Below are 13,393 nucleotides of genomic sequence, written 5' to 3' on the forward strand. Positions count from 1 at the left end.
TGGCACAGAGTAAACATTTAACATACCACAATTATTATTATTATTGTTTGGAATACTGAGTGCGCTTCAAATAGGGAACTGAGCCATTGAAAGCTGTGAGTACGCATAGAGAAAGGGGACAGGGAAGGGAGCAAAGCAAAAGGAATGTAGCACAAATAGAGGATTTAAGGATTCATTCAGATAGGTGTGACTGAAAAAGGATTGGAAACTTTTAATGTAAGAGGCAATCATGCTTCTGCGGTGCGTGTATATGTTACGAAGCTCAAGCTATAAAAAACCGAAGTGATGTTTGGTATTGCTGAGTTTCTTTTCTTGTAGAAAGTGGAAAATACCCAAAAAATGAATGCTAAGCAACACGAAAATTCTGCACTTGCAAACAGTTTTATTTCACACTCTACGAAATTAAACACCATTTTGGTTTCTAAAAAAAGCTTACCGTTTAATTTTAGAGTTGTACAAAGGAAAAGAAGCAGGGAAAGTAATGGTTCGTTTGCTACACGTTATCCACATGTACTTCATGAGCACTCTGCCCCATTAGATCATGGCTGCTGAAACTCAAAGGAGAAGGAAAAGAAGAATTTCCCCATTCTTGTAACGCAGTTGCAAATTTACCTGGCCATCAGCAAGGACAGTTGAATTGCTCGGGGTGTGACCTCTGTCCCGCACCTCCAACACTTTAAAACAATCTCATCTCCCTCTATTGACTGAGTTTCTGTAGAACAGTCATGTTAACACCATACTCTCCGCTTGTATATAAAAGGGAAAAGCAAACACCTTGATTCAGATTCAGGATTTAGAATAATATCCTTATTAGGAAAAATGTGGGGGTGAGTGTGAGAGCTGTTTTCTTCATTTGTATGGGGTTTTAATAAAGTCAGAATTGACTGGGCATTTACTCTGTGATAGAACTGTTCCAAGTACTGAGAAAAGAAGAGGAGAGTTAGATCAGATCCAGTCATTGACCCATACAGGATTTGCAGATGGAGGAAGGTGGACTTTTGAGATTGAACGGAGGAGGGCCTGCCAATCAGTCAGTGGTCTTTATTGAGCATTTACTAGGTGCAGAACACTGTACCAAGCGCTTGGGAGAGTACAATAGATTTGGTAGACATAATCCCTGCCCAGAAGAAGTTTATAATCCAGTTGGAGAGCCAGTCATTAAATTAAATTAAGTACTTAAGTACTTAAGTGCTGTGGGACTGGGGGCGGGATAAGTATTAAAGTGCTTAAGGGGGTACACAGCTAAATGCATACCCTTTCTCCATCCTTATCTTCCCTGATACATTAGTAGGATACTTCCTCTTTCTTGCCTACTCTAAGAGTGGCTCAATATATTGGATGGAGGGAAATGCATGGACCTGCCTATATATAGAAGGCACCTCCTCAAATTAGTCAATCAATGGCATTTATTGAGCACTTACTCTGTGCAAAGCACTGTATTGAGCACTTGGGAGAGTATACTACAACAGAGTTGGTAGACATGTCCCCTGTCCACAACCTTACAGTTAATTTTCATTTTGTGTCCGTCCCTCTCAGGTCGATGACTTTTAGCTGCACTGATTCCTTTAAAATTTCTTCCTTGGCTACTAGGAGTACTACTTGTAGAATGTTGTGTGTTTTAGCTGCACTGATTCCTTTCTACTATTTGTAGAATGTTGTGACTTTTAGCTGCCCTGATTCCTTTAAAATTTCTTCCTTGGCTACTAAGAGTACTACTTGTAGAATGTAGAATGTTCTGAGCAGTGGCTGCTCAGAAAATATTATTGATCAAGTCCCAAAATGAGTACATCTTCCCTCCTATTCTAGGAAGGGGGAAATGTTTGGTGTTTGAGGATATAATTGGCATCAGAAACATTGAGTTGAAAAGCTTGGAGAGAGCACAAAAAAATAGCAAGACAGGAGCAGTCTCCAAAAAGGTAAAGGTCGGCCTACCCATTGTCCGTTTTAGGGTTCAATGCATGTGTAATGTGGTCAATGCAGGAAAAACACAGAAAACCTTCTGAAGGCAAAAATAACAAATTGATAAGGGGAGGTAGAAACCCAATCAGAAAGAGCATGGTATCCCCTGATTCAGACACTATATTTGGTCATAAAGTTAATTATTTTCAAGTAAACTAAAAGTACACATCTTTAGATTTATTCACAGAAATACGTAGCACAATGATAATAATACCCTTTCAAAAAGTCAACAAAGCACTAATAGAGGCTGGTCTTCTTCATGATTCTCAAAAATTCTTGTTCATTTATCTCTCCATCCCCATCACGATCTGCTTCATCAAGCATTTCCTGTAACAGACACATTTCTAGTTAACTACGATATTTGAAATGAGTTGAAAGGAAATAATTGGGATCTAGTTTTAAATGGTCACTCAAGCAAAAACATGTTTTCATAATTACCTGCAGTTCTTCATCTGTTAAATTCTCCCCCAGCTCTTTGGCCACCCTCTTAATATTTTTGAATGAAATCTTTCCAGTCCCGTCATCATCAAACAATCGGAAGGCTTTCAAAATTTCTTCTTTTGAATCTTTCTCATTCTACAGAGGAACCCAAAAAATCAAGACAAGTTTACACTTAACTAGCACAAGCCTCTGCAAACTTAGTTTACTCATTTTAGCCTGCTTGTTTCTCAGACTCAAATTTGGGGGCATGGAGGGTTTAGATATTGGAAATGTAGGTTGACCCTGCAGACTATGCAGCCCCTCACCCAGAGTATCATATTACCAGCAAAAGGGGAGCCCAGGTCCAGCTTCAGTCTTTCAACATTCAGTCCAACACCCATGGAGGACAGTGAGACCCCACCCTCTTCCCCCTGAGAATCGGCCAATGTCAAGGGCATTCCAGATCCTATGCCTCAGAGCTGCCTGGGACTCAAGAATTTGGGATTTCTAATCCCAGCTACACTCCTGCCGTGCAAAACACAAACCAAGAAAAAAAAATCTGTTTCGCTACTTCATCCCCCTTATTCTCATCTCCCAGCAAGCTGAGGCAAATTTGCTAATATTTAAAAAAGGGCTTAAGGAGCTAAGTGCTTCCAGTTGCTTCTCTTTCTTATTCTGAAATATCAGTATCATTGCAGTACCATTTTCTGGGTCATCATGGCTAAAAAATCTTCAAAATCAATGGTGCCAGATCCTTCTTTGTCGATATCAGCTATCATTTTTTTAATTTCCTCTTTCTTTGGCTCAAAGCCTAGAGCACGCATGGCAACCTGTAAGCAAAAGCAAAGGGGTTATTTTGTAACCAACCCTAACTTGACCAATAATTGGATTTTCTCTTTAGGCATTTTGAGACACAGATGAGGGAGATAGAGTGGAATGGTATGCATATTAGCCTTAGCTCCAAACTTAAGACAGGACAAGAGACCTTCCCCGTTTTACAGATGAGAAAAGTGAGACTAAAAGGATAAATTACTCCCGTAATGTAATACAGCTGGTCTACGGCAGAGCTGGGACAGTGAGGGAAGGGAGGAGTTGTCTCCTGACTTCCAATCTCACGCTCTTTTCCTCTAAGCCATTCTGCCTCCTTAATCACTCCTGCTGGGATTTGGGGGAAAATCCCAGTTAGGTTTGATCTCTGCTTCCTCTTCAGGGTTTTACCCCCCCCCCATTTCTCCTCCGTGGGATTCCAGCTGTGCCTGTCTCAGGAATCTCCATCTCTATCAATCATTAATATTTATGAGCGCTTACTGCGTGCAGAGCACTATACTGGGCCCTTAGAAGAGTGCACTTGAATCTGTGACCTTTGGACATTTCATATTCACCCCATCCCTTCAACAGTTATGTACCTTGAAATTATAAATTATAAATTACTTATTGATTCACATTAATGTCTGTCTCCCCTTCTAGACTATAAACTCGTTTGGGAGAGGGAGTGCATCTGCTAATTCTCTTGTATTATACTCTCCCAAGCGCTTAGTATAGTGCTGTGCGTGTAGTAAGCACTCAATAAATACCAGTGATGGATTGATTGAATGATACAATAGAATTAGTAGACACAATTTCTGCCCACAAGAAGCTTACAATCTAGAGGGGGAGACGGGCATTAAAATAAATTATGGATATGAGTAGAAGTGCTATGGACCTGTGATGGAGTGAATATCAAGCACTTAAAGAGTACCCATCTGCATATCCTGCCTCAATTTACCAGGATGGGGATGGGCTCTCCCTGGCTCTGAACTCCCATCTTGGCCCTGACCACCTGAATGGCAAACTGTAGCTGAGGACAGGAAGATGCTGTGGCTTTAGAGCTGGTTCTGGGCCTAAGTGAGGGTGAAATGAAGAATTTGTCCTTTAACTTTTGGGGATGATAACCCCTCATCTCTCCCATCAAGTTGGTCCCTGTGCCTCAAGACGTTGTGAACACTGGTTTGGACTAGTCGAGATCATACAGCTGGGCACCCTACAGGCCTGGCTCCACACTTGGTTAAGTAGATATCGGAGGCAAAAATATCACCCTCCCCCTCGACCAAATGGTTCTCTCGCTACATGGCCAGAAGATACTTTCATTTATTCATTCAATAGTATTTATTGAGCGCTTACTATGTGCAGAGCACTGTACTAAGCGCTTGGGATGAACAAGTCGGCAACAGATAGAGACAGTCCCTGCCGTTTGACGGGCTTACAGTCTAATGGGGGGAGATGGACAGACAAGAACAATGGCAATAAATAGAGTCAAGGGGAAGAACATCTCGTAAAAACAATGGCAACTAAATAGAATCAAGGCGATGTACAATTCATTAACAAAATAAATAGGGTAATAGAAGCCTAATTGTCAGCTTTGTTTGCAGAGGAGACAGAGATTATGTAACCCACCTCAGCTGCTCAGGCATAGCGTTCTTAGCACATCTAACTTATGGTTGCCAAAGGAGGGCAAAGTTTCAGCAGACTTTGTGACCGAGTGGAAGGAGCATCATAGGCTGAGAGTCAGGAGACCTGAGTTTTGACCCCAGCTCTGCTTCTGAACGGCTTGGTATCCTCGGGCCAGAGTGCAATCCTCCATGGTGGATTGCATGGCATAGTGGATAGAGCCGGGGCCTGGGAATCAGAGGGTCATGGGTTCTAATCCCGGCTCTGCCACTTGTCTGCTGTGTGCCCTTGGGCAAGTCACTTTACTTCTCTGTGCTTCAGTAACCTCATCTGTAAAATGGGGATTGAGACTGAGCCCACGTGAGACAACCTGATTACCTTGTATCTACCCCAGTGCATAGAACAGTGCTTGGCACAAAGTAAGGGCTTAACAAATACCATAATTATTATTATTATTATCATCTCTTTGCTGGCAATTGAAGACCAAGATCCTACAGGGATTCGGTTTGAAAACTCTGGAAATCCCTTATTCATCTGGCTAACAGAGTCAAGGAAGGGGAAGATGCTCATCTCATATGCAAACTAGACCTCCTGAAGTCATCTCTTTCTTAACCTGGAGACAGAACCCTTCCTATCTGAGTTAGGGAGAGCAGTTATCTTATATCCAATTACAGATGAGGAAACGAAGACCCTAAGTCCATTTATCAATGGAAGAAGTGGCAAGAGCTTTTGCTCTTCAGATGTGAAAGGTCATTCTCCCATTCCTGGTTGCCACCTCACCTCTCCTTTGTTATGTCCTCCCCTTTCAACCCCTTCACCGGTCACTCACTGAAGAGAAGCCCACAAAACCATTGCCCTAATTCAGCAGCAATTAAGAATGGACCGATTCCCATCGTGCTGAGAATGGTTCACACTTTCACCTCTCTCTAGACCTGCGTAACTGAAACAAGTTTCCTATGCAGTTGGGCATGAATTCCGATAGCAACCAGCCAAACCAATTCAATAACTTGCTTATGCTAGCAGGTGCAATGGAAACAACATCGAATGCCAAACCCACCGCAGTTTCTCCCTGTAAAGGGTTTGCGCCAATTGAACTCTGTACAGGAACATTCAAGGAAAAGAGGATGAACATTCAAGGAAAAGAAGCACCCCATTGTCATCAGAAAATTACCTTCCAACCGGCCATTTACCCTGTTTTAGTCATTTTCTTCCTATTCTAGGGCAGAGTTTCTCTCCTACTCAACAGGTTTTCCCCTTAAGGTATGAGACAGCTCATAGTCACCTCAGGGGCACAGCCCTTGACTTTTCTTCCACTGAAGTTTATGACCTGGACTCCTCCCCTTCTTTCCCCCCCACCAGCTCTAGGGTGGAAAGTGCATGGCAGGGACAGGATGTGCGGAAAGAGATGGGGCGGTCAGGAAATCCATATTAGGACAGGAACGCAGGCCCAACTTGAGAACCATGTCACCATCAGTGAAGGTGGGATTCAAACTCAGGACAAAAGAAGAAGGAAAGGTAGTCGGGAAGCAGCGTGGCCTACTGGCTAAAGCATGGACCTGGGAGCCAGAGGTCCCGGGTTCTAATGCCAGCTCCATCACTTGCTTGTTGTGAGACCTTGGGCAAGTCACTTAACTTCTCTGTACCTCCGTTTCTTCAACTGCAAAATGGAGATTCAAAACTTGTTCTCCCTCCTACTTAGACCATGAACCCCTTGGGGGACAGGGATTATGTCTGACCAGATTAACTTGTATCTCCCCCAGTACTTATAACAGTGGTTGATACATAGTAAGCACTTAACAAATACCATAAAACGGGAGAGGAAAGATCTTCAATTCTTTTAGGAGAGGAGGAAACTAAAGGAGGAAAACCTGAAGGTGAGCTGGTTGAGGCTTTTTCCTGGTGTCCTGCTAAATTTTCCCATGTCCCCCACTTCCTCTTCTGTGATTATACTTTTTTACCCTATGATTCAGGACCAGAAATGTGGAAAACTAGTCCAGACTTCCCAGACCATTTCTTTAACCTTCTGGTCACTTTTCTGTGGACCTTCTGAAAAAATAAAATGTAAAACCACTCTTTAATCAGGCTATATTTCCACTCAGTGGGCTCCAGGGATTGCATGACAACGAACATACACACTGGATCATTAATACACTCACGCTTTCGTCTGGACTCAGTAATTGTCTCCCTACAAACCAACAAACATAGTTCTCAAAAATCAAAGCCAGGATCAGTTTTGTTTTGTTGGCAGGAAATCATCAAAAACTTACTGTGCAACTGCAGGGGAATGCATATTTAGAGAGAGGGCTTTAAGTCCCCTCAATGTCCAGCAGCGATGGACTACGAGCCCTTCGGACTTTACTTTTGATGTCAATAATGGATACCTTAGCCAGTCCAGAGAGATATATTTTTTAAACTGCATTAAGGTTCAATAATAATAATGTTGGTATTTGTTAAGCACTTACTATGTGCCGAGCACTGTTCTAAGCGCTGGGGTAGACACAGGGGAATCAGGATGTCCCACGTGGAGCCCCACAGTCTTAATCCCCATTTTACAGATGAGGTAACTGAGGCACAGAGAAGTTAAGTGACCTGCCCACAGTCACACAGCTGACAAGTGGCAGAGCTGGGATTCGAACTCATGACCTCTGACTCCAAAGCCCGTGCTCTTTCCACTGAGCCACACTGCTTCTCTGAAAGTGAATGCCCAGGATTCAAAAGCCCAGGATTAAAATACGGTCCCCATTTCCTGGAAAGTTTTATTCTTCAATCATTTTATGAAGGAAGCACCATAAAACATTGCAAATCTATCTATTTTAATAATAATTATGCCATATGTGAGTAGTGTTCTGATATATGGTATGTTTGGGACATTAACAGTAGTATTTAGGAAATACAGTGGAAAAAAATGAAATGCAAGATAGTAAGAAAACTGCAAAACCTTCAACTCTTTCACATCTATACTCCCAGACCCATCCGCATCAAACAAGTCAAAGGCTTCTCGAATCTCCTGCTTTTGCTCCTCGGTCAGTTCAGTTTTCACAGAAACCTTCTTCCGTTGGACTGTACTTGAGCTCGATTTTCGGTAGTTAGATGCCTGTAATGAATGTGGATGAGAAAAAGAATGAGATCCGTTACTGGAAAACCAAACAGACTTGCTACTAGGAGGAAGGAGATATATAAATGAATCAGGGCTCCTAATTCCTATCCAACTAGAGCCCATCAAAAGTTAGTCCTTCTACCCTCCCCCTCCCTTCCCCACCATCATATTCCATTTCTTCGAGTCACTTTCTTCTTGTCCTGTTGAATTCTTCTCCCATGCAATGGATTCATTCCCCTTCTTTCCAAGGTCATCAGGGCATCTTGAAGCCCTCTAGACTATAAGCTTGTTGTGGGCAGGGAATGTCTCTACAAACTCTGTTATAATGTATTCTTCCAAGCACTTATTACAGTGCTCTGCACACAGTAAGTGCTCAATAAATAAGACTGATTAAGCGTCTCATGGAGGCAATTTTGCCTAGTAGAAAGAGCCCAGGACTGAAAGACAGGGGACCAAGATCCTATCAAACGATCAATCGATGATATTTATTGAGCACTTAATGTATGCAGAAGACTGTACTAAGCACTTGGGGAGAGTACAATGCAATGGAGTTGGTAGATACCATCCCTACTCACAAGAAGCTTACAGTCTTTAGGGGGAGACAGGCATTAAAATACATTATAGATAGGGGAAATGGAAGAGTTTAGGAATATATACGTGAGTGCAGTGGGTGGGTTGACTAGCAAGTGCTTAACTAAATGCATAGGCCAAATGCATAGGCAAGGGAGGCAGGAAGGGGAAATGAGAGCTTAGTCAGGGAAGGCCCCTTGGAGAAGATTAATCAATCAGTTGTATTTATTGAGCGCTTGACTGTGTTCAGAGCCCTGAACTAAGTGCTTGAGAGAGTACATTATAACAGTATAAGTGAGTTGGTAGACAGGTTCCTTGTCCACAACAAGCTTAGGGCTTTGAAGGTGGTGAGAACGGTGATCCGTCAGATATGAAGAGGGAGGGAGTTCCAGGACAGAGGGAGGACTTGGGGAAAGGGTCAGCAGAGAGATAGGTGAGATCGAGAGACAGAGAATAGGTTGGCGTAGAGGAGTGACGTGTGCAGGCTGGGTTGTAGGAGGAAATCGGTGAGATAAGGTAGGAGGGAGAGAGCTGATTGAGAAGCCAGTGGTAATGAGTTTGTCTGGTGCGGAGGTGTATTTGGGGAGTCGTGGACCGAACGGTTTTTTTAGAAAAACAATCCGGGCAGCAAAGTGAAGGATGGACTGGAGAGGACAGAAACAGGAAGCAGGGTAGTCAGCAAGGAGGTCAATGGGTAGTCAAGGTGGGATATGATTCATCCCCTTGGATCGATGTGGTAGCAGAGTCTGGATGGAGAAGAAAGGGTGGATTCCAGAGGTGATACGATGGTAAAGCTGACAGGATTTGGTGACGGGTTGAATGTGTGGGCTGAATGATTGATAAGTAGAGGCTCATGACAAGGTTATGGGCTTGCAAGGCGGGGGGATGGTGGTACTGTCTGATGTGGTAGGTGAGGCTGGGAGAGGACAGGATTTGAGTGGGAAGATTCATTCATTCAGTAGTATTTACTGAGCGCTTACTGTGTGCAGAATACTGTACTAAGCGCTTGGGAAGTACAATACCGCAATAAAGAGAGAGACAGTCCCTGCCCACAAGATGAGTTCTGTTCTGGACACGTTGAGTTTGAAGTGATGGCAGAACGTCCAAGTAGAGATCTCCCGAAGGCAGTAGGAAATGTGAGACTGCAGAAGAGGAGGGAGATTTGGGATTCAACCGGGTAGAGATGGCACTTGAAGCTGTAGGTGTGAATGAGTTCTCCAAGGGAGGGGGTGCAGATGAAGAATAGAAGGGATCTTAGAACTGAGTCTTGAGGGACCCCTTCAGGGGTGAGAGGAAGAGGAGAAAATGGCAAAAAAGATGGAGAAGGAGCAGCCAGAGAAAAAGAGAGAGCCGGGAGAGGACAGTCAGTGAATCCAAGGTTAGATAACGTTTCCAGGAGAAGGGTGTGCTCCACGGTGTCTAATCTAGTCCCAACTTTGCCACTGGCTTGTTACTTTTGACCGTGGGCAAAGCGCTTAACCTCTCTGTGTCTTATTTCCTTCATCTATAAAATAGGAATAAGATATCAGGTTTCCCTGCCTTTTAGATTGTGAGTCCTGTGTGGAACAGATACTGTGTTCGATCTAATCTTATATCTACCCCATCACATAGCCATCACTTAAATGCCATAATTATCATCTCAGGCCTCATTCCATTCTGGTCATCTTCTGTTCCATTTTGCCAAGTGTGTCTTCTCTTACAACCAAAATTAGAAATAATCCAAGAATTCTTTTCCTAAAGCATATTAAAGATCCTGATTTGGGCTTTTGGATTGTGACCCTAAAAAATCACTAATCTAGGGATTGGTTAAATAAGGAAATCATTATGGTACAAGCAAGAGGTAGGATAAGAGATGAAGAGAAAAAGATTAATGGATCAGACACTAATAAAATGGAATTAGAGTCCTCCATTCAGGATCTTGAAGAAACAGAAAGCTATTTTGAGGATTATTTAGGGAAATATTCATAATACTGCATTACACAGTTTAGACTTTTCATACTAACCACGGATTTTTCCTTGCAGTGTTTGTCTGTGATCTAGTTATCAAAAATTACTGCTCATGAATCAGTAGAAAGCTACAGTGCTTTGCATACAGTAAGCGCTCAGTAAATATGGTTGAGTGAGTGAATGAACTACAAAGACAGAGGTTTACAGAATGCTATTAAAGCAGCCTACACCCAAATATACACCTGGGCCTATATCCTTTCAGCACTTTGATGATGATGATAATAATGATAATAATAATAAGTGTAGTATTTGTTAAGTGCTTACTGTGTGCCAGGCCCTCTCCTGAGCACTGGGGTAGATGCAAGCAAATCACGTTGGACCCAAACCCTGTCCCATATTGGGCTCCCGGTCGCAATCCCTAATTTACAGATGAGGTAACTGACTTGCCCTCTATAAGTATTCATATTGAATGCATCAAATAGGCAAACCCTTATCACTTCTCTGATGCTCCCTTATCACTTCTCTGATGCTTAATTTGCCCTTTCAGAAAAGGGCCACCAGGCACATCAAGTAATTTTTCAAACATTTTGGAAGACATCAAAAGGGAGCTACTCTCGTCTTGAATTTAAGATCGACTTGACCCTGATAAAACTTCAAAGACGCGAGAAAGCTCTTACGAGGCCGACCCTAGCACTAATCATCTTCTGGTGGATTTTTTCTGGGTTAAATAGAAAAATCGATGAGCCGCAAATAGAGTGAGAAAACCATTTGGACTGTAAGGCCGTTGTGATTGTCTCTCTTTATTGCTGGACTGTACTTTCCAAGTGCTTAGTACAGTGCTGTACACATAGTTAGCGCTCAATAAATACAATTGAATGAATGAGTAAAAAGGACCTTTGATGACTACAGTAGGTACAGCTTCAGAGCCTGTGAGGAATAGCTACTAAGGTCCAGGTTGTTCTCCCCACGGCCAAAGTGAAAGGTGGCGTCCTCAGATTCTTTTGGGCCTTTTAATAATAATAATGATAATAATGGTATTTGTTAAACGCTTACTATGTGCAGAGCACTGTTCTAAGTGCTGGGGTAGATACAGGATCATCAGGTTGTCCTACGTGAGTCTCACAGTCTTCATCCCCATTTTGCGGATGAGGTCACTGAGGCTCAGAGAAGTGAAGTGACTTGCCCACAGTCACACAGCTGACAAGTGGCAGAGCAGGGATTCGAACCCATGACCTCTGACTCCCAAGCCCGTGCTCTTTCCACTGAGCCACACTACTTACAGACTTTACAGTTACCTCTTATCTGTAAAACTCCCCGCTTCCCTGTTGTTTTGAGAGACGCAGCATGGCTCAGTGGAAAGAGCCTGGGCTTGGGAGTCAGAGGTCATCGGTTCTAATCCCGGCTCTGCCACTTGTCAGCTGCGTGACTTTGTGCAAGTCACTTAACTTCTCTGTGCCTCAGTTACCTCATCTGTAAAATGGGGATTAAGACTGTGAGCCCACTACAACCTGATCACCTTGTATCCACCCCCCAAGTGCTTAGAACGGTGCTTTGCACATAGTAAGTGCTTAACAAATACCATTATTATTATTAATTTGAGACTGTTTGGACATGGGAAAAGAACAATCAGAGAAAGGCATGGTTGTCCAGCAAAAAATTCATTCATTCATTCAGTCGTATTTATTGAGCGCTTACTGTGTGCACAGCACTGTCCTTGGTGCTTGGAATGGACAATTCTGCAACAGATGGAGACCCCTGCCCAACAACGGGCTCAAAGTCTCAGGGGGAGGGCGTCAGTGGCAACAGCAAGGAATGTGGGCTTGCTCGTGGGTTTGTTCGGGTGACCCTGGGTAGCTAGCAAGTGATAAATTGGGGCGGATTATAATAATAGTAATAATGTTGGTATTTGTTAAGCACCTACTGTATGCCAAGCACCGTTCTGAGCACTGGCACTGGCATAGGCCATCAGGTTGTCCCACGTAGGGCTCCCAGTCTTCATGAGAAGCAGCGTGGCTCAGTGGAAAGGGCCCGAGCTTAGGAATCAGAGGTCATGGGTTCGAATCCCAGCTCCGCCACTTGTCAGCTGTGTGACTGTGGGCAAGTCACTTAACTTCTCTGTGCCTCAGTTCCCTCATCTGTCAAAGGGGGATGAAGACTGGGAGCCTCACGTGGGACAACCTGATGACCCTGTATCTCCCCCAGCGCTTAGAACAGTGCTCTGCACATAGTAAGCGCTTAACAAATACCAACAACAACAACAAAAAAGAGGCCTTCCCAGATTAAGCCCCCTTCTCCTAAACTCTCTTCAGCCCCCTTAGGGACCTCTAATCCTGCTTATTTACATCGCTGCTTCTCGGAGAAGCAGCGTGGTTGGGTGGCAAGAGCCCGGGCTTGGGAGTCAGAGGTCATGGGTTCGAATCCCGGCCCTGCCGCTTGCCAGCTGCGTGGCTTTGGGCCAGGCACTCCCCTCGGCTGGGCCTCAGTGACCTCATCTGCCAAAGGGGGAGGCAAGCTGGGAGCCCCACGTGGGACCCCCCCCCCCCATCACCTCGCATCCCCGCCCCCAGCGCTTAGAACAGTGCTTTGCACGTCGTAAGCGCTTAGCAAATACCCACATTAATGCATTCACGGTTTCGCTGTCTGCCTCCACCCCCCAGGAGACTTCTAGATTGCAAGGGATCGTCTCTCTTTACTGCCGGGTTGTAGTTTCCAAGCGCTTAGGGCAGTGCTTCGCACTCGGTAGGCGCTCAGTACATAGGGAGGGAGGGAGGGAGGGAAAGGCAGCTCGAAGGACTCACCATGGTCCCCAGCAGCAGAGCTCCCCCGCCCAACGCGCCTGCGCGGGCCCCCTCCAGCCCGCCTCCTCTCGGCCACGCCCCCCTAGGCCTCCCGACCAATGGCGAGGAGGCCACGCCCACCCCGCGGGGAGGCGAGACCAATAGGAGCCTTCCTCGGTTCCCTAGCAACGGCGTC

The 13,393-nt window shown here is 44.4% G+C and overlaps 1 protein-coding gene across 1 annotated transcript; it reads right to left on the reverse strand.

Moving 5' to 3' along the window:
• Positions 1-362: 362 nt before the first annotated feature.
• On the reverse strand, positions 363-13,282 carry LOC100085756 (caltractin). The gene is made up of 5 exons (XM_029076752.2): positions 13,219-13,282; positions 7,745-7,900; positions 3,081-3,209; positions 2,398-2,535; positions 363-2,286 (listed from the first exon to the last, which is right to left on the reverse strand). Exons 1-5 carry the CDS (start codon positions 13,219-13,221, stop codon positions 2,197-2,199), a joined length of 516 nt encoding a protein of 171 aa, XP_028932585.1. The 5' UTR covers positions 13,222-13,282; the 3' UTR covers positions 363-2,196.
• Between the last annotated feature and the right edge of the window lie 111 nt (positions 13,283-13,393).

This window comes from Ornithorhynchus anatinus, chromosome 12, assembly GCF_004115215.2.
Source record: "Ornithorhynchus anatinus isolate Pmale09 chromosome 12, mOrnAna1.pri.v4, whole genome shotgun sequence".
NCBI lineage: Eukaryota > Metazoa > Chordata > Mammalia > Monotremata > Ornithorhynchidae > Ornithorhynchus > Ornithorhynchus anatinus.